The sequence below is a fragment of the Vicugna pacos genome, chromosome 2, assembly GCF_048564905.1.
Source record: "Vicugna pacos chromosome 2, VicPac4, whole genome shotgun sequence".
Taxonomy (NCBI): domain Eukaryota; kingdom Metazoa; phylum Chordata; class Mammalia; order Artiodactyla; family Camelidae; genus Vicugna; species Vicugna pacos.
In genome coordinates, this window is record NC_132988.1 from 85,258,396 (window position 1) to 85,280,904 (window position 22,509).

Below are 22,509 nucleotides of genomic sequence, written 5' to 3' on the forward strand. Positions count from 1 at the left end.
TTTTTTTAAGTTTCAATCTTTCTCAAAATACAACATTAAAAGATGGAAACAATAAATGAAGGGGGCACAACCGGGGCTTCTGGGAGTAAGGTAATATTCTGCTTATTGATCGATATGAAAACCTTCAAAGATTAAGCAAAACATTGTTATATTAGATATTAACATTTTTACTTAGGTATACCAATTTGCTGGGTAGTACAGAAAGTTAGAAACCTAGCATTCCTACTGATAGTATACAAAGAACTACCAAAAAAAAAAAAAGTTCTGTGCAAACAGCCTACAGCCTTATATATATTAGTAAGGAAATCTAAGATTTAAACAATAGAAATACAGTGATTAGGTCAGTAGTATACCTCATTATCACTAAATACTTGCTGTGCAGTCAGCTATTATGCCTTAAAGGACATTACTATCTTCTCCGTAAAGTCAATAAAATTTTACTTTGAAAGATACCACTCTAATTTCCTTAAGTATAAAGAATAAAACAAAAATACTTTATAAACAGTAAGACACAAATATTTATTAGGCAATACTTCACAATGACCAAAAAGCATCCTTTTGATCAAATGAAGATGAATCCAGAAGACAAACTTTTCTAATGAACAATGAGTACTGTTCTCTATACCCAAAAGTGGCAGTACTAATACGCTGGGTCTGTTCCAAGAAGCTGTGGTGGTAATTATCCATTCTTTTTACTAGTAGTGATGAATCTGCTAATTTTTCTATCATTTATCTCCTTTTTACTGTCCTTATCCACCAGTGTCCTCCCATCACTCTTTACCCATCTGGCCTTAGCTCTCCTTAGATCCATGATCCATCATTATAATCACTCCCTCAAGTACACTCTCACCTTCCTTGCCCCTCTAACCCTTTGTCATATCTGCCTGGTGTAACTTCAACCTGTTAAATCCAGCTCTAGCTTCTCTTCAAGAACACATGACTACTTGACAAGGGCAAGAGAAACACACCTAAACACACTGACTTGTCTCATTTTCAACCTATGGCCATTAATGTCAAGAAAAGCTGGAAATGTAGTCTCTTTGTGTCAATTTTTCACTCTGCTCACTCTATTCCCATCAGCATATAAAAATCAGCATATATAAAAGCTCTCTCTTGACCCCAGATTTCCCTCCAGGTAACTGCCTAGCCATCCTGCTCCTTTTCCCTAGTTTATTCACACACCTCTAAATAACTATTTCAGACCATCTCCTCTCCTCTCAAACATTCAAAACCCCCTTCCACTATTCTCCCTTTCACCAGACAGGCCTGCATCCTACGCTCCTGGGAAAAATTGAAGCAATCAGAAAGAGACCTTTCAGTTGTTCCCATCACCGTTATGTATCCACCCTCCTTCTCATTATCCTGCTGTCCCCCCTGTTACAAAGGGTGAATTGTCCATGCTCCTCCTTAGGGCTAAATCCTCTCCTTATACTTCCCACCCCCTCTGATCTTCTTAAGGACAATGCTCTTAACAATTGTCCCTTCTCACTTTTGCATCACCAATTTTCCCCCTTAGTAACTTATTCTCATAAGGATACAAACATGCTATTATATATATATTTTTCATTCTGGAAAAAACTCTCTTCCTGACCTCATATTTTCCACCAGATACTGTCCCATTTCTCTGCTCCCTCAAAAGAAAAAAGAAAAAACAAAAAACCTCCCTTTGTTCATTCAAATTCCTCATTCTAATTGTCTCATTTTAATTCCTCTCCTTTCCTCCTATTCTCTCTTGAATCCATTTCAAAAAAATCTGTACATCTTCACCTTATACCACTGAAAATGATCCTGGTCAGAATCATGAATGACCCTTATGCATTTTAAAATCCAAAATTCATTCTCAGTCCTCTTCTTCTTGGCCAATCAATATTACTTAATGGTTTAAATATATTTCCTACTTTGAAACATATCCTTTTCAAGATATATACAGAGTTTTCTTCCTACTTCACTAGTCATTCTTCTCTACTAGTATCCATCCTCTTATCAGTTTATTCTTATTTTTCTGACCTGCAATTAAATGTCCCAAGGCTCTGTCCTCTTACCATTTCTCTAATAATACTTACTACTTTTACAGTCTCAGTTTCATAGATTCATGTAAATACTATTTAAAACACTGAACACTCCCAAATTTGTACCTCCAGTCCATACCTTTCCCCTCTACTCCAGATTCATGTATCTACTTCCCACACAAATTTTCCACTTGTATGTCTAATAGGCATCTCAATTTTATTATGTCCTAAACTGAACCCTTGGTCTTCTCCCTCCAAAAAATCATTCCTTCTGTAGTCTTTTACTACTTCTGGAACGTATCCAGTTTCTGACCGCATCTTACCATCTGCACCACTGCCACCTTGGTCCAAGTTAACCATCTCTCGTCTAGATAATTGTTAGTCTCCTAACTGGTCTCCCAAGTACTGCCCTTAATCCTTCTGTAGTCTGAACTTAATAAAGCAGTTAAAAACTGCTGACTTTAAAAACCTAAGTCAGATTATTTCATTCCCCTGCTCCAAATCTGACGGTGACTCCCCACATATTTCACTTATATAAAAAGCCAAAACCCTTATAATGGCACAATGCCCTACATAATCTGACCCAAATTTTCAAAAAAGGGGGGATGGGAATGGCCAGGCAAAATATAGAAAAACCGCTATTGATTTTTAAAAGTTCAATTAGTTTAATTATAGAAACACGTATAGAATATTTATTATGTATGTACCACTGTTGTACACACCTTACATAAATTAATCCACTTATATACATAACTACCCTGTGAGGGTATTTATTATGTAGTATTATTATTACATAGATTAAGAAATGAAAGAATAAAATTAGAGGATGTGCCCAAGGACACACAGCCAGTAAGTAACAGAGCCAGAATCTGAACCCCAGAAGTCTAGATCTAGAATCCAAGCTCTTAACACCACTCTACAGTATAAAACACCATACTCAATGAATGAAAGTTGATCTCTTTTAAAATACAAAAAAAAAAAAGAATATTACATATTAAAAGAATCAGTATTCCTCAGCTATCAGTAACTTTTCAGTCAAACGTTTTATAAGGTTGCATTTAGTTTAAAAAACCTAATTTGGAATGTCCATGACTACTAATTGTTAAGAGACAGTCAAAATCTGAGATGGCTTTATGATATTTAATTTTGGCTGAAAGTTTCAAGAATCTTGATCTTAAGACTAGACTACATGTTCTCTTTCTGAATTCACATAGTATACAGTTATCACAATATCAAAACCAGGAAACTATATAAAATAAATTAAAGCAAGTAACACAAAAAGTAAATGATCTGGCTGAGAACTAGTAACAGCTGCGTTATTGATGTTTTAGGCCCAGATAAACAACTGTTTTAAGTTATTTTATCTAACCCAAGATTAAACTGCTGACATCAAACTTCGCCAGTCTTAGCTTATACTTTACCATTTTCCTGGTAACAGGCTAATCATTTGCCATGCTTAAGTTAAAAGGACATTTGCCACCATATTTGCCCCTTACAATTGGTACCTTGTGGAACTCAAAAGTTAGATATTATCACAACAAACCAAAGAAAAGAAAATGGTTTCAATTTGAAAGATTCTTTCAGCTGAAATTTCTACAATCTCTCTTACTAAAATCAGTAAACATCATTGAGCCAGTAGACATAGACTTGGCAAGTTCAATAATTCTTTATGTAAGAACAACAAGCACAGAAAACAGCAAGACCATTGTTGTCACCACCACTCCTGAATGTGAGATTTTTGTCTCTTTATACATACATGTAACTATATACCACGTTTCATTTCTTGCTTACCTAGGTTTTTTAGATGAATTTTCACAAAGAATTCATTTTGTACTACAATCAAGTAGAATGTTCCAGTTTTTCTGTGTATCATTCAAAGCTTTTATACTTCATACAGCACTAATACAAGATAGATATCAATGCTTTCAAAAAAACAGAATCATCAATGTCTCACTAACCTGCTTGGTGGGAGTCCAGTCTTGAACAAGGAAGGAGGAGAAGTAAACTCAGCTTTTGTAGATGGAAGTGCTGTTTCCTTCTCCGAATTTCCCGTTCTTCCCTGCTGTACCTTAAAAAAAAGTGTTATTAGCTTGTTTAATTTAATAGAACACTCAAACATAAATACAATAAAGATGTTAAAATAAATTTGTAACATCAGATTTGAAATGAAATATGAAGAATGTTTCATTGCTGTGTATATAATAAATTTAAACCTATTTTAGAATAGCACTAGGTGAAAGGCACCAAAGATGGATTATGCGATCAAAATGTTCCCAATAAGCCAAAAGTTTTACATTAATGTCACCTAAAAGTCCAATAAACTACAACTCGTAAGGATTTTCATAAATTCTCTCAGATGACCATTAAGTAAGTCCAAGGTACTTAGCTAAGACTCTATGTTTCACAGTTAAGAAAGACCTTAAAGAATTTTCCCCTTCTATGTTCACTACCCTCATCTAAGAAAACGACCAGTGGCAATTTCAGTCATTCTGACTATTTTCTATTCAGATTGATTTGCATATTAATAATTTGCTCCTGCACTTCCATACAGGTAAAACTGACAGAAAGTGGTAACAGGGAAAATAAACATGATTTATTCATCAAACATTTATTAAATATCTATTATGCACCAGAAACTGAGACCACAGAGAGAAATACAACAAAATCCCAGACTGTGACAGACACACAAACCACCACAGCAATACAATAAATACCATGAAAAAAAATACCTCTGGGATAAAAGATGCTATTAGAACACAGAAGAAGAAATGCACTGCTCTTCCTGGGGATGTCAGGAACACTCAGAGTTGACACTAAGGTCTCAACTGTTCCCCTGAGCTCCAGTAATTTATGTTCAACTTCTCACATGTCTAATAAGCATCTCAAACTTACCATGGCCAAAACAAAGCTACTGATTTCCCAACTATTCCCCAATCTGATCCTCTCCAAATTCTTCCTCATGTTAAGTAAATGGCACCATCATCTACAGAGTTGCTCAAGAAAAAAACAAAAATACCTAGCAATTATCCAATACATATGAATATCCAATGTCAACTTCACCTTGACAATATATACCAAATTCAATCACTCATCATTATCTCTACTCCTAAAACCCAGGTCAAATCTACCACCGTATCTCAGCTGTTCTGCTAAATTAACTTGTTTCTCTGCTTTGATCTTAACTCTTTAAAATCTATCCTGTGTACAATTTTATTAAAAATGTAAATCAACTAATGTCTCTCCCTGCTCAAAATTCTCCTATAGCTTTCCAGAATTTCCGATATTCCAAAAGAATAAAACCTAAACTTATAGCCTGAAAGGATTTACACAGCATGGGTCCTTCCTACCTCCCCAACTTTGTTTTCCTCTATTCCTCCCTGACTTATCTTGAACATGCCTTGTCACAATGGCCTTTTTCCTTGTTATTTTTAACACATAAGTTTCTCCTTTATGAGGGCTTCTGTACTAGATGTTCCCTCTGCTTTATAAGATCTCTCATGGCTTCCCCCTTCTAATCATTCAAGTATTGTTCAAATGTCTCCTTGAAGTGGCCATTCCCAATCTCTATCATATTATCATTTTGTATTTTCTTCACAGAATTTCTCACGAGTATCACTATCTGAAGTTATTTGTTTTATGTTTATTGTCTGCCTGCTGCTACTACAACACAGAATCTCTGAAGACACAGATGGCATCCAGTTCAAACCTGTATCCTAAGTGACTAAAAACATTGCGTGGCATGCAGTAAGTGCTCGAATAGATCTGCTATTTGACTGGCTTTGGGACTCAGCTTAAATGTCACTTCTTTAAAGTCTTTCATAGGACATGGAGTTTATAACTATACAATTTTTGGCATGATTATCTAATCACTACTTAACTTTCACATTAAGTCATATAAACTCTAAGACCACTGAGTCTATGTCTTTAGTGCTTACCTCCCCTCTCCATCCAAACCTAAGACATTTCCTGACATAGTCAATGCTCAATTAAAAACTGCGGAGGGAGAAAGGTTGGAAAGAAGTGGAAGGGACTAAGAAGTGAGGGAAAGAGAGCATAAATTAAAGAGTATTTACAACAGGTGAAAAAGTGAGAAAAGGTATCAGGAAGACATGGTATATTTTTAAACATGTAAAAATGGCTTGTTTTTCTAACTTATTTTCTTTTCTTATTAATTTCTTCAAAATATACTTATTATAGTAAACACTTCTGAAAATCTTCACCATTTTAGCAACCCTTCTAATCAACTTGCATTTTTATTATCACCTTGTTTGTCTTCTGATATTACACTCAGCATTACAGACTCAAAATCTGTTTCATCAGAACATAATAGCATATTCATGTCAGAGCTTACATATCCAAAGAAAAATTAACTGAAGTTTGTAATCTTTAGAAACTAAATATTTACACAAATTATGCCAAAATTTAAATTATTTTGTAAACTTCCTTTCAATTGCCCTTCATTGCATTATTTACAAAAGTTTAACATTACAAAACATCTAAAAAGAAATTGTTGTGAAACACCCAAATAATGGATTATGAACTATTTATAAAGTGTTACTTATCAAAAAACTTTAGTAACCTAGGAGAACATTTATCACATGTTAAGATGAAAAAAGAAAAAGCAGAAAATCACATAAATCATTCATTACAATTTTGTTTCAATCTACAAGGACAAAAAGATTGGGAAAGCAACAAAGTACAGAACTTTAAAAGCAGATTAAAAAAAAAATAGTAACTGACTTAGCCAACCAAAGAATCTGAAACCTAAGTCACAAATGAGAAAGCAAAGATATACTGATTTTCACAAGACCTCCAAAGATTCAGGAATTGACAACACTAGCTGCCAGTACATTTCAGCCAGCCAATATAAATATAAACCCTCTAGGCAGGATACTAGACTGTCTTCTCTGAAAACTCAAGATTATCACAAAAGGAAGAAACAAAAAGCAAAACAATGTAAAGATAATGACATCAGGGACTGTGAAAAATGCTTAGCCCTACAGTAAAGCTTACAATCAGCAAGTTCTACCCACAAGCACAGAGCTTCCAACCATCTTTTCAGTGGCCCATACTCTCATGAGTTAATAATGGCCAAGGATCAACAAATATTTGAGAACAGTCAAAGTCAGAAGCCAAAAATAACAAACTTAAAAAATCAACTTGGAGAAAATAGATAATGCACAAAAAGAAAACCTAACACAAACAAACACCCTATCATTAAGATCTTTTGAGAGACAAGAGGGAGAAGATAACATTGCATCATTGTATGCATAAATAAGAATAGGATGCTACAGTTAAAAAGTGAAGAGAAGCATTGTAATGCTGAAGAAGCAGCCCAAATAATGGAAAGCAAAGAGATACAGGATGAGAGAATATCTAAGAAAATTAAAGGACCAGGAGAAGGAGGTCCAATTTTTGAATAAGAGGTCCAAAAAGACAGAAAAAACGCAGAGAAAAAAGTTTAAAAATGATAGAAGGAAGTATCTCCAAAATGAAGGCTATGTACTTTTAGATTAAGAAGGTACAAATGAATGCTTGCTACAACAGATAATAACACATCAAGACATAGGCTTACGAAATTCACAACACTGGTGACAAAGCTCATACATCCAAAGGAAAAAAATCATCTATGCCTGTGTGCACACATAGACATAACACTTTCAGAGAAGGTTGTGGTCAATTTTTCTTATATACACATCACCCATTCTCACTAGTCACTCTTCTTTTGCCCTCACTCCAAATCATGTTAAAATGTCGATAAATCACTGAGGCATTATAATAAACACATAGGGGTTCATTTGTACTATTCTATCTACTTGCTAGTATGTTTGAAAATGTACTTACTAAAAAGTAAAAATAAAGATGCTGATGGGTAGCTTATCTCTCACTTGACTAAGGATGAAAAAATATCTTTACAGTAGATATGAAAATAACTTACAATTATTAAGTCTGTTCTTTTGTCCATTCACCAATATAAGTCTGGGTTCTTATTCATTCCACACCTACAGTACTCCAGCAGCTCCCTATCTGGTCTCTGATTCCCTGTTTTCCCCTTACATTCTATAGTTAATCCTGGTGTTAGTTCTTTTTCTAAAAACTGGATTTGCTCATGCTATTCTCCTACCAAGAACTTTCAAATGGCTTTCTATTGCCTACTGCCTACATGCCTGCAGGCTAGTTTAAGATTAAGGTCTTTCTCACCATGGCCCCATTTCTACCATTTCCAGGCTTTTCTCCTCCATTTCTCATCCACCCCAACTCTTCTTTCATGCTATCTGTTCTTGTTCGCATTGCTCTCTCTGCCTACAATGTTCTATACTTCTCTTTCCTGCTAATGAAAACTCATACATATTTCACTTATCACGTCCTGGTCAAACCCTTCTGGACTCTGCAAGGTAGGATAACCCACTCTCCCCTCTGAATTTTGTCAATACACCCATATAACACTTGTCACAATACATTATGGTTATTAGCTCACATGTACACATCACTCAGATTAGGAGATCCGTGAATACAGAAGACTCTGTTTTTACTACAGCATCTAGCACAGTGCTGGGCACACTGAAGATGCTCAGATACATCAAGAAAGTTGGGCAAGTTTTTTTTTCTCCCCTTCTATCTCTTTCTCATCAATCCTAGTAATTACAGTTCAAATGGTAGATAAGAGGACAAGAGCTTGGACTTCATCCAAACAAACCATACACTGCTACCAGAACAGTGTTACTTATAAGTCACTCTCCTGATCACTAACAGGCAGTGATCCAACTAATTCCACCAACTCATCATTCTGGTTTCTAAGTTTTCTAATATTAAACCATACCCTAAAAAACCATGTCTTCTATTTTTCTCCAAAAAGAACTCTCTGATCCAGTAAGGGTGATACTTAAATAATCCTCTAATCTACTTCTACTCAATTAAAACAAATTTCTCTGCCCAAGCCATTTCCTTAATCTGTACCACTTTTTTTCCTCTCTTCTCCACACTCTCAAGGTTCTGATTAAAACAGCATATGCTTCCCTACTATTGTATCCCACTTTAAACTTAAAAAAAAAAAGTAGAAAAAATCTATACATAGCACGAATATAATTTCTAATCCCACAGTAATCAACTCTCATTTCTCCAATTTCTATAGCATTTTTGTCTAAAATACACATTTTGGCACTTAATACCTAAGAAATTTACCTCTGCATATTTGGGATACCAATTAAATTTTTATAATTTTTCTGGTATTCTCCATAGTTACAGAATGGATAGTAAAGGACAACTAATACTTTTTCAAAGAATAATCGTCCCACAGAAATCTGAACAAGGATAATTCTTAAATTTATTTAAGGTGACAGAAACATTTCTGAAACTCAATGTAAATCAAGCTCCCCCCATACCATTAGTTGTAGATTTTGAGTACTATCAATAAAATATATCCTACAGACTACAATATACATAAAGAAAAAATGTGAGCCATACACATCATTGAAGTACACATCCTATTCCCAAATCAGTATTTCCAACAGACAAGTAATATCTAGGCACATTATTAAGACAAAAAAAAAAAAAAAAAAACCATGAGACTATACCCATCAAATTCAAGTCCTTATTCATTGAGAAGCAAATGAATCAGCATGGAACAAAGACCTCTCACATAACCAAAAGAAACTTCAAAATAATTTTTCGACAGACTGTATGTATATGAAAACCTCATTCACAATGACTACCTTTAACAAAAGACCAAACCATAGAAGTATTTTTTTATTTTTTAGTTTTAGAAGTTTACTTCAAAAAGACAAAGTATAGAGAAACTGGTAGTTTAAAAAGGCAGTTCTCATATTTGTTAGAAGAAAATAAAAAGCACCACTGCAAACAATTTCATCATCAAGGTAACTTTCTATCTACTCACTTCAGTAGTGAAAACAATATATTGAATGCCCAAGTAAGTACCTATCACCAAAAAGAACCTAATGACTATTTAAAATAAGATAGACATCATCACACATTTTCAAAATATTTATAGCAGAACAAGAACCAAATACTTACCCAAGTAGGATGTAAATTAAAATTAAGTTCTCTATATAGAACTGTGTCCAGCAGAGCGGTTACATCTGCGGATATAGCACATGCATTGCATAAGGCAGTATTTTGGTGGACAGGGCTGTAGCCCCAAAGGGACACAGAAAAGTTCCTGCCCATAAAAGCTCCCTGAGTATATAACCCAATCTAAAAGTTACTCCCAGTCTTTATCCCATTGTCATTCAATACAAGAATTAAGAATTAAGGTAAAGGAAGAAGAGCATACAATCAGGATTTAAGAAAAGTTTGTAGGTTGCCATGTACTAAGCAAGTATGAAAATATACTATTATTCTTTGAACTGATCATACGGAATGGAGAAATCAGAAGTCAGACTCGATACCCAAGCAGTAGAACCAACCTGCAAGGCCCTCATGAAATCTACTCCTTTTAAACATTAATTTAAAAAATCAATAGCTTTATCCAAATCTGTTGAGTCTTTCTTGGCAACTCTCAAAGCATGCCTACAATTCTTGAGATACCTTCAACTACAAGAGACATTACACCAATGATTTTAGTGTCATACAGATAATAAGCAGTACACCATCTACCTTACCAATTTTAAACAGAAAATTAGGAAAAACAACTCTCCAGTTCTGGTAAAGATTATAGCAGGGTCTACAATGAATGCTTAGCCTGTTGGCATCAACTTTTATATCCTACAAACAAACATACACTGTGACTCAAAATAAAATCACAACATATAGCAAGAATAGTTTTACTTGGCATTTGTTAGTATAATATACTATAATTCACATGCTTGCAAAAGTGGAGATAAAACAACAATCAGCAAATTTGTAAGTCACCAGGAAGCTGAAGGTTTGGAAAAAAGGTAGCTATTTCCACTTTAATCTTGTCCCTTGAGTAGTGGTATGGGAGCAGACTCAAGAACAAAAAATGAGAGCAACCAAGGATAATTTACTAAAATTCACCTTAAAAAGATTGAATCTGCCATCTTGGATCTCTGCACCTGGTGTAACTTCCATAGTACAGTCTTCGGCCTAAGTTAAATAACATATTCCCCATTAAGATACCACATAACGTTTAATTGACAGGCCACATAAAGACAAACTAGCTGTGGCTAGTCTGCAACTTGAAACTAAAAACATCAGATAATCATTAATATGAAACTCTGAAAGGGAAGGAAGGGAAAAAAACAAACATGGTAAAATGAAATTTTAAAACTATCATATAGCATTTAACCACCTTTATAGGGAAAAACTGATTTATTTAGGGAGTAAAATTGGGACAGTAGAAAAGGCTGGGATTTTTTGGAATATTTACTAATTACCGTAATTTTATTTGTAGTAGAGGTAACTGGTATAACTTCAAGTCCCATTCGTATCCTCTTTTGCTTTTCACAGTACGCTTTCCAGGTATCTTCATTAAACCCATAATTAAAATAATCAGAAAGATCAGCACCTAAAATTAAAACACACTTTCAGTGTATAAAGATTTCAATTCTATTTTCATGCAGCATATAAAACATAATAAACTATGAAATATAAATTTACAGTTCTGTCAGTCTAATCACCCCTTCTAACTTTACCATTTCTCCCAATTACCACCATAAAGCAACAGGACTATAAAAATTTTTGATCAAAATTATTTCCTTTAGAAATGGCACCATAATAAAACAATATGCAAAGTCTACTTTTATATAATGCTAGACCACCCATAAGCTTTTATAATACAGGTCATTATTACTCATCAAGTGCTTAAAGCAATGGGAATTACATTTAAAAAATAATATGCTAAACTGATGCTGGAAAAAAGCTTTTCTAATGACTGTTTATATATTACAAGTCTTTTGAAACTGGCATGATCCACAATAATCTTACCAGGTTTACGCCATGGTTTATCTTCAAAAGAATCCAAATCTACCTCCAAAAGGGGAACTCCATTAATGCTTCCAGGTGCATCAAGATCTACCCCTTTGACTTTCGTTCCTACTTTAGAAAATTACAGAATGGTGAAGGAACTACATAGTAAGAAGCTGAGAGATATCACAAACAGAAATCATTGACATCTTTTTACTCTTGCTAACACTAAACATGGCAAAGATTCCGAACAAAGCATAAATAAAAAGTGAGGTCAAAGTTTATGGAGTAGCTATAAGATAAAATGAATAGAGAGATTAGGGACTTGTTGACTTATAATAGTGAGTTTCTATACCAACAAGAAGTTGTTATCTTCCATGTTTTAAATCATTGTTTTTGTAAAGCCTATAAGCTAAGAAAGATTTTTACCTTTTTAAAGGGTTGTAGAACAAACAAACAAAACAAAAACACACAAACACACATGACAGGAACCCAATGTGGCCCACACAGTCTAAAATATTTATTATCTAGCCTAACAGAAAAGTATGCCCACTCTACGACATATGGTCAAAAACTGCTCTTTTTAATTAAGCTGTCATAGCTATCTATTACAATTCACACATGACCTATTCAGATATATGCCTTACTTTCCTACTGATGCAACAATATAAATTTTACCTGTGGTTCCATAAACTCTTCCTCCTGTTTTGATGTTAAGATTTACAGGTGCTGTACCATAACTCCTAAAAGCAAAATAATAAAAATTATCCTGAGACATTTAAAGTAAACAAAAACAGCAATACAGTCAACATGTACAAATAAATTATACACTCACATATTAACTGGATAGACTAACACTAACCCAAATATTTTAGAAAATATTTTAAACTAATTTAAAAAGTCTGTCACTTGCTAAATAAAAGATAAAAACAAATATTTTTTAAAAGTCTGATAACCTACCCACTACTAACTCAATATCCCACTATAACAAACTTCCCAGAAATTTGACTGGGAAGGGTAAAATAGCTTATAGGCCTTATTTTCATTTCCTCACCTCCCAGTCACTCAACTGGACTTGTGAAAACTCACTGCTTTGATCTACCTAATAATTTCCATCCTTTGTCTCCAATGTATTAAACTTATGAGACCTAGGTTATTCTGCTTAAAAAAAAAAGATAAATTCAATAAAATATTCCAATAATTGTATAAAGCTCCACTACTATACATGCAGAAAGTATGAAGTAGCCCATAAATAAACTCTTACTGTCAAGTATTACTACCATTACCAACTTGAAATGTTTAATCATCTCATTGACTATAATAAATGCTTGAGCACCAACAACACATCACATACAGTTCTAAGCTAAGGAGAGAGAATGAGGCGCTGGACAAATACGGTTCCTGCCTCATGATATTTACATTTCAACAACCTAAATTCAGCACAGCAAAAGCACTTTAACGTATCTACATATAATGTAAAAAGTCCTAGCTGTTTGAGAGTCAAAGTACTGAAGACAAGATCTGTTTCTAAATGATCCTTTTATGGCACTGTTAGAGAATAAATCAAAACAGTATTTATAAAAGGCTTACTACAGTTCATTAAATGAACTTCATTGCTTCCCAACCAGCTACTTTCCCTTCCCCATTCTGCCTTTTTAATACATTATCTTTCTTTTTCAAAGTCACCAAGCCCTCATATTAATTGTGTGTAGAGAAGATTAGTGGATGAATTTCAAAGATACAGCTGAGAAACCACTCCATTATACAAGGTAAATTACTCCCGTCCTAAGATTTCCTTTTCTTCACACCTTACTTATAGATAAAATAAACTCTGTAACAAAACTTTGTATATTATCTAAAAAAATGCTAATTTTTACTTTCCAACAGCCAACAGTAAACCACTTTAGCATTGCTACTTAAAAATAATTTGTTCTTTAAATTTGTTTCTGAAAATGCTGTGCATACACACACACAAAAAATTCATCAACTTTGTTTTTTCCCTGGCTTTTAGTTTTCAATGGATATATCCTGAGATATCAATGTTAAATATGCTTTACACTCCTCAGGAAGATCTTTAACTTACTCTGAATGTATACAGAAACAAACACACACAAAAAAGCTATAATGAGTGGGCAGAGACATATATATACGATAAAGAAAACACAGCAAGATGTAAATTATATAAGCTAAGTCATGAGTAAAAGGATGTTTACATCACATCTTTCAACTTTTTTAATGTCTGAAAATTTTCATAATCAAATGTTGAGGAAAAAATGTTCAAAGACAACTGTGCTTTTAACACGCAGTCTATTTAGTAAATATTTACTAAATACTATACGTAAAGTAATGTGAGGAATAGAAAAATTCATAAACCATGGTTTCTACACAAAGAATTTAGAGTCTAAAGGTGATAAACATGTGCAAACAACCTCAAATCATGAAACTGGAAACTGCTATAAGAAATAAAGTTCAGATAAAGTACTACAGGAGTCCATGTGTATTTAATATTTGCATGCAAGTCTACCCAAAATTTGGTCTCATTAATAAAAAAAAAAAAATCACCATTTGCTTTAATTGTTCTATACTTGCAAATATAAATAATTTTACAGAATATTTACTAAATATGCAATGATTATTATAGTATTACATTAAAATATTCCTTCTGCATAATGCAGATGGTAAAGGCCTATTAGCGTAAAGGTTTACTAGTGTCATAAGGTCAACACTAATTATTTACTTTAAGTGGGGATGAGGAAAACATCAAGAGTTATCCTAACACGAATAATTTAGTCTCTTCTCAATCCTGCTCCCTAAAATGCTGCTAGTCTTAAAATTACATAAGCAGTTATTATTATAATGCAAAACTGATGATGACAACAACTGAATTACTTGTAAGCTTCCTGAAATAACTTTTGAAAAAAATGGATCTACTGAAGAAATAAAATATTCAAAAATATGTATATATTGATTCATTCCAGATAAGACTGTTTAATGAACCACAGTGCAATTAAACAAAAGTTTATTTTATGTGCCCAATGCACAAGTACCACATTACACATCCAATCTGAAAAGCATAAAGTGTCAACTCTTATTCTACCACCATAAAAAAAGTCACAATCTGTACTTTATTCCCTTCCAATCTTTCTGTAAAATTCTTATGTGCTCAATGAGTCAATGACAGTCCATTTACTAGATCCAGCTTTACTGACTGTAAACCTTGAGACAACATATTGGCCTAAATAGCCTGCAGAATAATCAGCAACCTGAAAAATACACCATGAAAAGCAAAAAGAAATACTTTCACTATTGTTTTTATTGGACAGAAAATTTAAAACCTAAACTCAGATTTGGGTAAGTAATAAACTGTAAGAACAATATACATGCAAACAGCAACTTAAGGTCTTCTAATTTTAATTAAAGAATCTGGAGTACTCAATGCACTTATAAAAACACTTCAATTTCAAGAATCAAGAAACTGCTGCTTTCATGTAACTTCATTTAATTTATCTTTAGGAAAAAATATTTTCATGGTGAAATCCCTTTTTATCATGAGATGTAACTGATATATAACACTGTACTAATTTTAGGTGTGTAACAATAATTTGATATATATATATAAAAATTGCAAAATGATTATCGTAAGTTTAGTTAGCACCCATTACCACACAGTTACAAATGTTTTTCACTTGTGATGAGAACTTTTACTTACTCTCTCAGCGACTCATTAGTTGAAATTTTAACAAGTCCTTTCATATCATGGTAAGATGGAAGAATGTAAAAACAATGGAATCAACCACTAATTGACAGAGGCATACTGCCTTTGATTTAAGCACGCAGTTGTTACTTAAAAACAACTTACCCATACTGTGGTGCTCCCGTTTTAATGTCTCCTATAGTGACATGAACGTCATCCTCATCATCATCACTGTCACTATCACTATCATCTTCAGTCTCAGTCACTTTCTATACCAATATAAACAATCATAAAATACACTCAATAATCCATTTCAACATTTAATATGAATAACTGAAAAGGTAACCAGTTTGCATTTTTTGAGCTAGTTTTAGAGGAAAAAGTTACAGTGCTGCTAGCTATTTCAACTCATTTACAATTTTGATGTTTTACATGATAAAAATGGATAGGAATGTAAAGTAAAACCTTATTTCAGTCAACATCTTTTTGTAAATAACACCTCATTTTCCCCCTGCTATTTATAACTCTCTTGCAAAAAAAGATCTAAAGCAATGTACTAAAATATCTAGAAGATAAAATTATTTTTTAAAAAGTATTTGAGGCATTCTTAGCAAAAAGAACATGAAGGTAAGAGGAAAACAATTAACTTAAAGAGTCACAGTGTCATGGCTAAAAGTACCAAATAGTTAAGAAATAGCTCACTTATTCCTGGCATTCATTTACATGTAAAAGAAGTCCTGCATGCAAATGACTGAGGGAATACTTTGATTCTGAGTAAAAGTAGGGCCATTTATGAAGATTTTCTTTTGGCTCTAAAAGGCTGTTCTATGCTTAGTCACATAATAGTAAATTTAAAAAGTAGATCACCTAGGCTAAACAATTTTTTGTATGCAAGTTCAAGTTTGCAGAGTAACAATGTCCTCCTTTTCACAAGACTAAACTGTTAAAATACTCATGGGGACCAATGATTTGTTCACACCCAAAACATCACTTTTAACAGTATGAAGTCAGACGTCACTTATATATAAAAAAAGAAAATTGCTAAAAAACGTGACAATCAAACTTAAGTTGCAAGATTCAGTGTTTGCTTTGAAAACCAGGTTCACTGTGATCTATCTAGTTGATCTACAACCACTTGGTTCCTTGAAAGTTAAAGTAATAAATATCAAGCCTTTGCACATACTCTATTTCATCTGAAGTCTCCTCCCACTATTTCTTCTCATGGTTAAGCTTTTTTGATGGCACCAGATGACACAGGAAATATAAAAGGGGGGCAGATCATGCAAAATATTGAAAGTCACGTTAAATTTTGGTATTCTTTCTAAGCGAATGGGAAACTACAGATAAGGATTTTAAATAGAGAAGTAACCAGATCTCAAAGCCTTATGTTACCGGTTTAGGTACGCCGTTTTCAGCAGTTTCATCTTCAACTCCAGATGGAGGATTAGCACTAGAAACAACAAAAACAAGTACACGTCTATTACTTTTCTGAAGTACAGACATAGCATACTAGCATTTTTAAGCTATGTCTGATACAGTTTCCCGAAATTACTGTCTCCATTGGACGATAAGAAAAAAAGACGGTAGAAACTACTTGTCTCACTCCGCTGTTCTTAATGCCTTACGTAAAACATGAATATTCAACACTCGAAGAAAAATGGAATTGCCTCCACAATTTAATGATGTCAAATGTGCAATCTGATGGTGGGGTGTTGGGTTTTTTACATTTTCAAAATATGCATCACACTTAATCAATTTTACTTATCCTAAAACTGCTGAACATCCAGGTACGCTGGGAACTGATAAAGGCTATGTAACACACAGTTGCCCGTTTTCAGTGGTGCTCAAGGAACTCAGATTTGTGGTATTACCACATTAACTCAGTATTCAGTTAACACACATGCTTCTTCCTGGTTTTCTATTTCATCAATCTTACTGACTACATATTCTTTGTTGTTTATCTTCATATAAGGCTGCCTCTCAACATGATACTAGGAGCTCTAGACCTAATTTCTATGCATTAAAACTATAATCACTTTTTTAAGGCCAGTTAATACTTAACAGGCAAACACCCTGTTGCAGCAAAATTTTTTTATAACAATAATCACTCTCATTCTCATGAGATGCAAGCATATGGCCATCAACCATGAAATTCAACTTCTAGTATTACAGTACTACAGTATATTCTAACTTTTCTCTTAAATTTTCATTGCGCTACTGCTTTACCCAAGAAACCTACATGCAACTATAACTCTTCACTACATTTCTCAGGAACAAGCTGAGTTGCTTTTTATGCCACAAAACTGAAGTATGTCATCCAAAAGTTGGATAAATAAAACATGACAATTAGAGACACTGCAATGCAATGGTTAAGAACAGTTTTAATAATGGGCCAGTCACAAAGAAGCTGGGGAAAACTGTAATCGTATGCAGTTGGCTCAATAGGGCAATGCAGTGTGTACCACACTGGATACTAGAAAACAGGTTTGGCAGAGCTCTCTCCCCTAATAGACTTTTAAAAGTTTTAATTCTGTATTACCATTAAAATGCTAGAAACACAAAATTATAGGCTTTTTCTAGAAAAATAAAATTTTAAGGGTACATCTTTTCCTTTGGATGAAATAATTTCTTTCCAAATAAAGTGTTAATAAGGAATATAAAGGAAATAAAGGAATTTTGTCAGTGATGGGGAAAGTAGAAGGATTCCTCTCCAATCAATTTAATCAAGCTGTATATTGAGGAATTAAAATTAAGGAATGTTTAATCAGAAAATAAGCTTTCAGAATCATAGCCAAGAACTAATATTAACAAAATAGAAAAAAAGTTAGTTCACAAAAATGTGGGTATTATTATTATAATTAATTTCTTGGGCTTAAACAGGATATGAAAAAATATTTAACTACTTTCATAACTATAAACTATACAAATCCCAACTCTATGGTTAACTGAGATAAGGAGTTGGATATATACATTTCAAAACTAAATGACAAGATTTCAGATGATACAGCAATGCTAAAAAAAAAAAAACTTTCAATATAGGGGATATTTTTAAGTGAGGAAGAAAACTCTAATTTCAACAACCCCTAAGTTATTTCTACTTCACTTCTCACTTCTTCCCTCCATTCACTTTTTTTAAAATAAGTTTTGTAACATAATTCATATACCATACAATCCACTCATTTGAAGTGTACAACTGAAAAGTTTTTAAGTATGTTCACAGAACAGTGCAACTCTCACAACTATCTAATTTCCAGAACATTTTCATCATCCCAAAAAGAAACCTTATATATATATGTAGTATATATATGTAGTTGCTCTCCGTTTTCCTGTCCTGGCAATCACTGCCTTCTGTATTCACCTATTCTGCACATCTAATATAATTAGAAATAAAATATGGAGTCCTTCATGACTGGCTTCTTTCACTTAGTATAATGTTTTCAAGATTCATCCATGTTCTACCATGTATCGTACTTCATTTCTTTATAACTGCCAAACAGTATTTCACTGTATGGATACACTACTTTTCTAAATGTCCACTCATCATTTGACAGACCCTTGGGTTATTTCCAATTTTTGGCTATTATGAATAATGCTGCTATGAACATTCACATAAAGTGTTTGTGTGATGTATGTTTTAATTTCTCTAAGGAATATATCTAGGACTAGAATTCCTGGATCATATGGTAGCTGTATGTTTAACCTTTTGAGGAACTATCAAACTGTTTTCCACAGTAGCTGCACCACTTTATAATCCTATCATCAGTATATAAGGGTACCAAGTTCTCCCTATCTTCAACACCTGTTACTACCTCTCTTTCTGACTACAGCCACCTCAGCTGTTGTGAAGTGGTATTTCCTTCTCTTTATAAACGCAAATATTCCTTAAAAGCCCTTTTTGTAAAAACCCCTTCCCCATTATAAGACACTAAAGCATCTGCTCAGTGTAATGTCAGCATATCTATGTGCTTATATGCATGACTTGTTATGAAATTTAAAATAACTTTCTGGCTCCCTCTACGTGCTCTGTAAATTATACTCAGACTTCTCTAGTAATCTAACGGAGGCAATCAATCTTATAACAAATTCATTACTTCCACTTTGAATTTTAAATAACTACAAAACATTCAAATTATAACCAAAGTACATTACACCATCAAAAATATTTAAGAAGTTGTAAAAGTAGTTACCCAAAGAATTACTTATTTTTAAAAAGTTTAAGTTAAAAGTTTTTTCCTAATAGTCTAAGTTATATCCTGTATACTCCACTATTGAGCTCACTTAAGAGTCCAAAGTTATTTAATAGTGAAAAATATTCAAACCCTTACTTCAAAAACTTGTTGTTCCCTAGGCTACTACCAAATAAACAGATTTGGTATAAAATTTGGACCTGAAACAGAATACACTCTAAAGGATGAAATGTCTCCCAACACTTCAGTCAAAATGTAATCAATCCAATGACTACAATGAAATAATTCTGACAATTTGGCGATAGAGCCATTGTACAAGTACCACACAATCATCATGAAATTTCACTAACCTGGCATTTTCTTCTTCTGGCCTTTCAACTTCATTTTCATCTACCAAAAAAAATACATAAATAAATAAATAAAATTAACAAACAAACCACTCTTAAAGAAACCAGTATTATGAAAATCTGAAGTGATCATCACAAGCACTAACCTAGGTCCTTTGCCAAATCACTGTGCACATGCACGTCCCATGGGCCTATAAGCACATCCAAAGTTAGATCACCTTATAATGAATGACTTAACAAAATATGTCTTTTATGAAAAATAAATTAAAAAATCAGACTTTACTTCTATTAAAAAAAAGCTTAAGAAGTATTAAAAATTTCTAGATCTTTGTAAAAGAAACCCTACACATTTACATTTCAGAGTATTACTAATCTTGCCACCAAAGAAAATGTATTTTACAAGTTTATCAAAAATCAGTTTGTCGAAGACACATCACCAAGAAGCTGCACGGCGTCCAAACGTGCATTTGTACTATACTAAAGACAATCAAGAATATGCATTTCAGGCAAGGAACAAACATTAACTTTCCATACAGAGGGGACTATGACTTAATGGCAGTTAAAAACCAGATGTCAAAAAACCCCTTTCAAGAGGGCAGTAAAATTATTTTATGAAAAAGGTATACATGAGATACTGAAAACTATAAGCCTAAGTAAGGGACATGAGGTACTTTTATGATGTGGGTTAAAGAGCAGTCTCTTAAAAAATAAAAACTTCACCTTAATACAGGAGACACTCGGGGTTTTCTTTATGGGCCATAATGTATTCCATCTTTTTCTTTCTCTCTCTTTTAATTAATTATTTTTAAAGCACGACTTTCAGACAAGGAGGTACCCTTGCAGGTGCATTCCATACAAACTGACCATCAAGAAACAAGACGTTAGTTTTACAGCATCAACTTTATTTAGCTATTATTACAGAATGACTGTTTCTGGGAACAGGAAGGGCATCCTACAGTCAAGGGGCAAGAGACACACCAACACAGCTCAGAATCGATATAAAAAAACAAGAGGAAAGAGCGCGAAGGCGAAGCGGCCGGGAAGCGCCGAGGGGAGGAGGGCGAGGCTGGGGTCCCCGCGCCCGCGCCCCCGGCCAAGCCCCGACCCGGTGGCCGCGGGGTGGGTGCGTGTTGGGGGCGTGGGCTGGGCGGGAGGAGGCAGAGAGGGGCGGGGGACGCACACGCCGCGCTCGGCCTAAGGCAGGCCGGATAAGGCTCCGTACTGGAGGCCCCAGACGGCAGCGTGAAGGGCCCGGGACGCCGGCCGTCTGCGGACGGGAGGGGAGGCCTGAGAGAACCCGGGAGAGAAGGGACAGGAAGTTCCGTACCGCCATAGAGCCACTCTTCCTCCTCATCCCCTCCGGTCCCGCCGCTCAGCTCCGACACTAGGCGCTCGACCTCGCCGGCCGACATGGCCGCCCCAAGCACAACTTAAAGGCGGAGATCAACAGCCCCCTCCAACCCCTTCCCCAGCCTCGCTGCCCGGGGGCTCGAGAGGGGCGCGAACCCGCCGGCGAGCAAACGAAGAATGCTGGAGACTCAAATCCAAGGGACACGGCAGCCGCGGCGGCGGAGGCGGCAAAAAAGACTCCGGCGCCGCTCCGCTCGCGCACGCGCACGCGCAGCAGCACTCCTGCGGCGCGGCGTCTCTAGGTGGCTTCACTTCCGTGGCGTCCACCTGAGCCTGGTTGCGCATGCGCCTCTTAGTCGGCCCCGCCCTCAAGGAATCTCGCTCCGCTGTTTTAGCGTGGCTTCTCCCGTGACGTCATGCGTCGGCTAGGGTTCCCCTCCCCCAACCTTTCCTCTAATAATCCGTATTGCTCTTGCTGGAGGGCACGCCATTGTTCCTCTCCGCTCTTCATGCATTGTTTCTGTTTTCTGCCGGGTTTTTTTCTTCATCTTTCGCAAGGCCTTGTTTCATTCTTTACGTGTTGTATCTGACTTGATACAGAATCATTACCTCATCAGTCCCCTATTTCTCATTGGAGAAGAAATAATAATTCGTGCTCACTTTCTTGAAAAATTAGTTTTAACAGCAAACAAAAGTCAAACTAATAAATAGTTCATTCTCCTTATTAAAAAGTCAAAGACACTCTCATCCGTTACCCTCCTTTCCAGAAATAGCCCTCGTTTTTCTATTTTATGTGCAGCATTATGAAATTTTCTACGTATTTTGTTCATGTGTATTGTTTTGGTGGAAGTACTTGAGGTTAACGAGTATTAAAGGGTACAATACTGTAGGTACCATTGTGTGGATTGCTTTTTTTTTTTTTAAGCTCAGCAATGTCTTGAAGATCTTTTCCATGTTCTTGAACGTCAAAGTATATACATTTTTAAGTGCTTTCATAATATTCCATAGCATGGCTATCACAAAATGAATATGGCTATTTA

The 22,509-nt window shown here is 34.7% G+C and overlaps 1 protein-coding gene across 43 annotated transcripts in view; it reads right to left on the minus strand.

Annotated features, from left to right (window-relative positions):
* Positions 1-21,932, minus strand: part of FIP1L1 (factor interacting with PAPOLA and CPSF1) — a 64,956-nt gene extending 43,024 nt beyond the window's left edge. Inside the window, exons 1-10 of one of the 43 annotated variants that reach the window (XM_072944072.1) lie at positions 21,447-21,932; positions 20,266-20,310; positions 20,123-20,162; positions 16,978-17,035; positions 15,751-15,854; positions 12,570-12,634; positions 11,913-12,020; positions 11,363-11,493; positions 11,004-11,072; positions 3,968-4,077 (exon numbers count right to left, since the gene is read on the minus strand). In XM_072944072.1, the coding sequence (XP_072800173.1) occupies positions 3,968-4,077; positions 11,004-11,072; positions 11,363-11,493; positions 11,913-12,020; positions 12,570-12,634; positions 15,751-15,854; positions 16,978-17,035; positions 20,123-20,162; positions 20,266-20,310; positions 21,447-21,531 (815 nt within the window). In that variant the 5' untranslated portion in view covers positions 21,532-21,932. Of the gene's footprint in view, positions 1-3,967; positions 4,078-11,003; positions 11,073-11,362; positions 11,494-11,912; positions 12,024-12,569; positions 12,635-15,750; positions 15,855-16,977; positions 17,036-20,122; positions 20,163-20,265; positions 20,311-21,446 lie in introns of all 43 variants that reach the window. The other 42 variants (XM_015250270.3, XM_072943875.1, XM_015250267.3 and 39 more) reach the window with 42 other exon arrangements.
* Between the last annotated feature and the right edge of the window lie 577 nt (positions 21,933-22,509).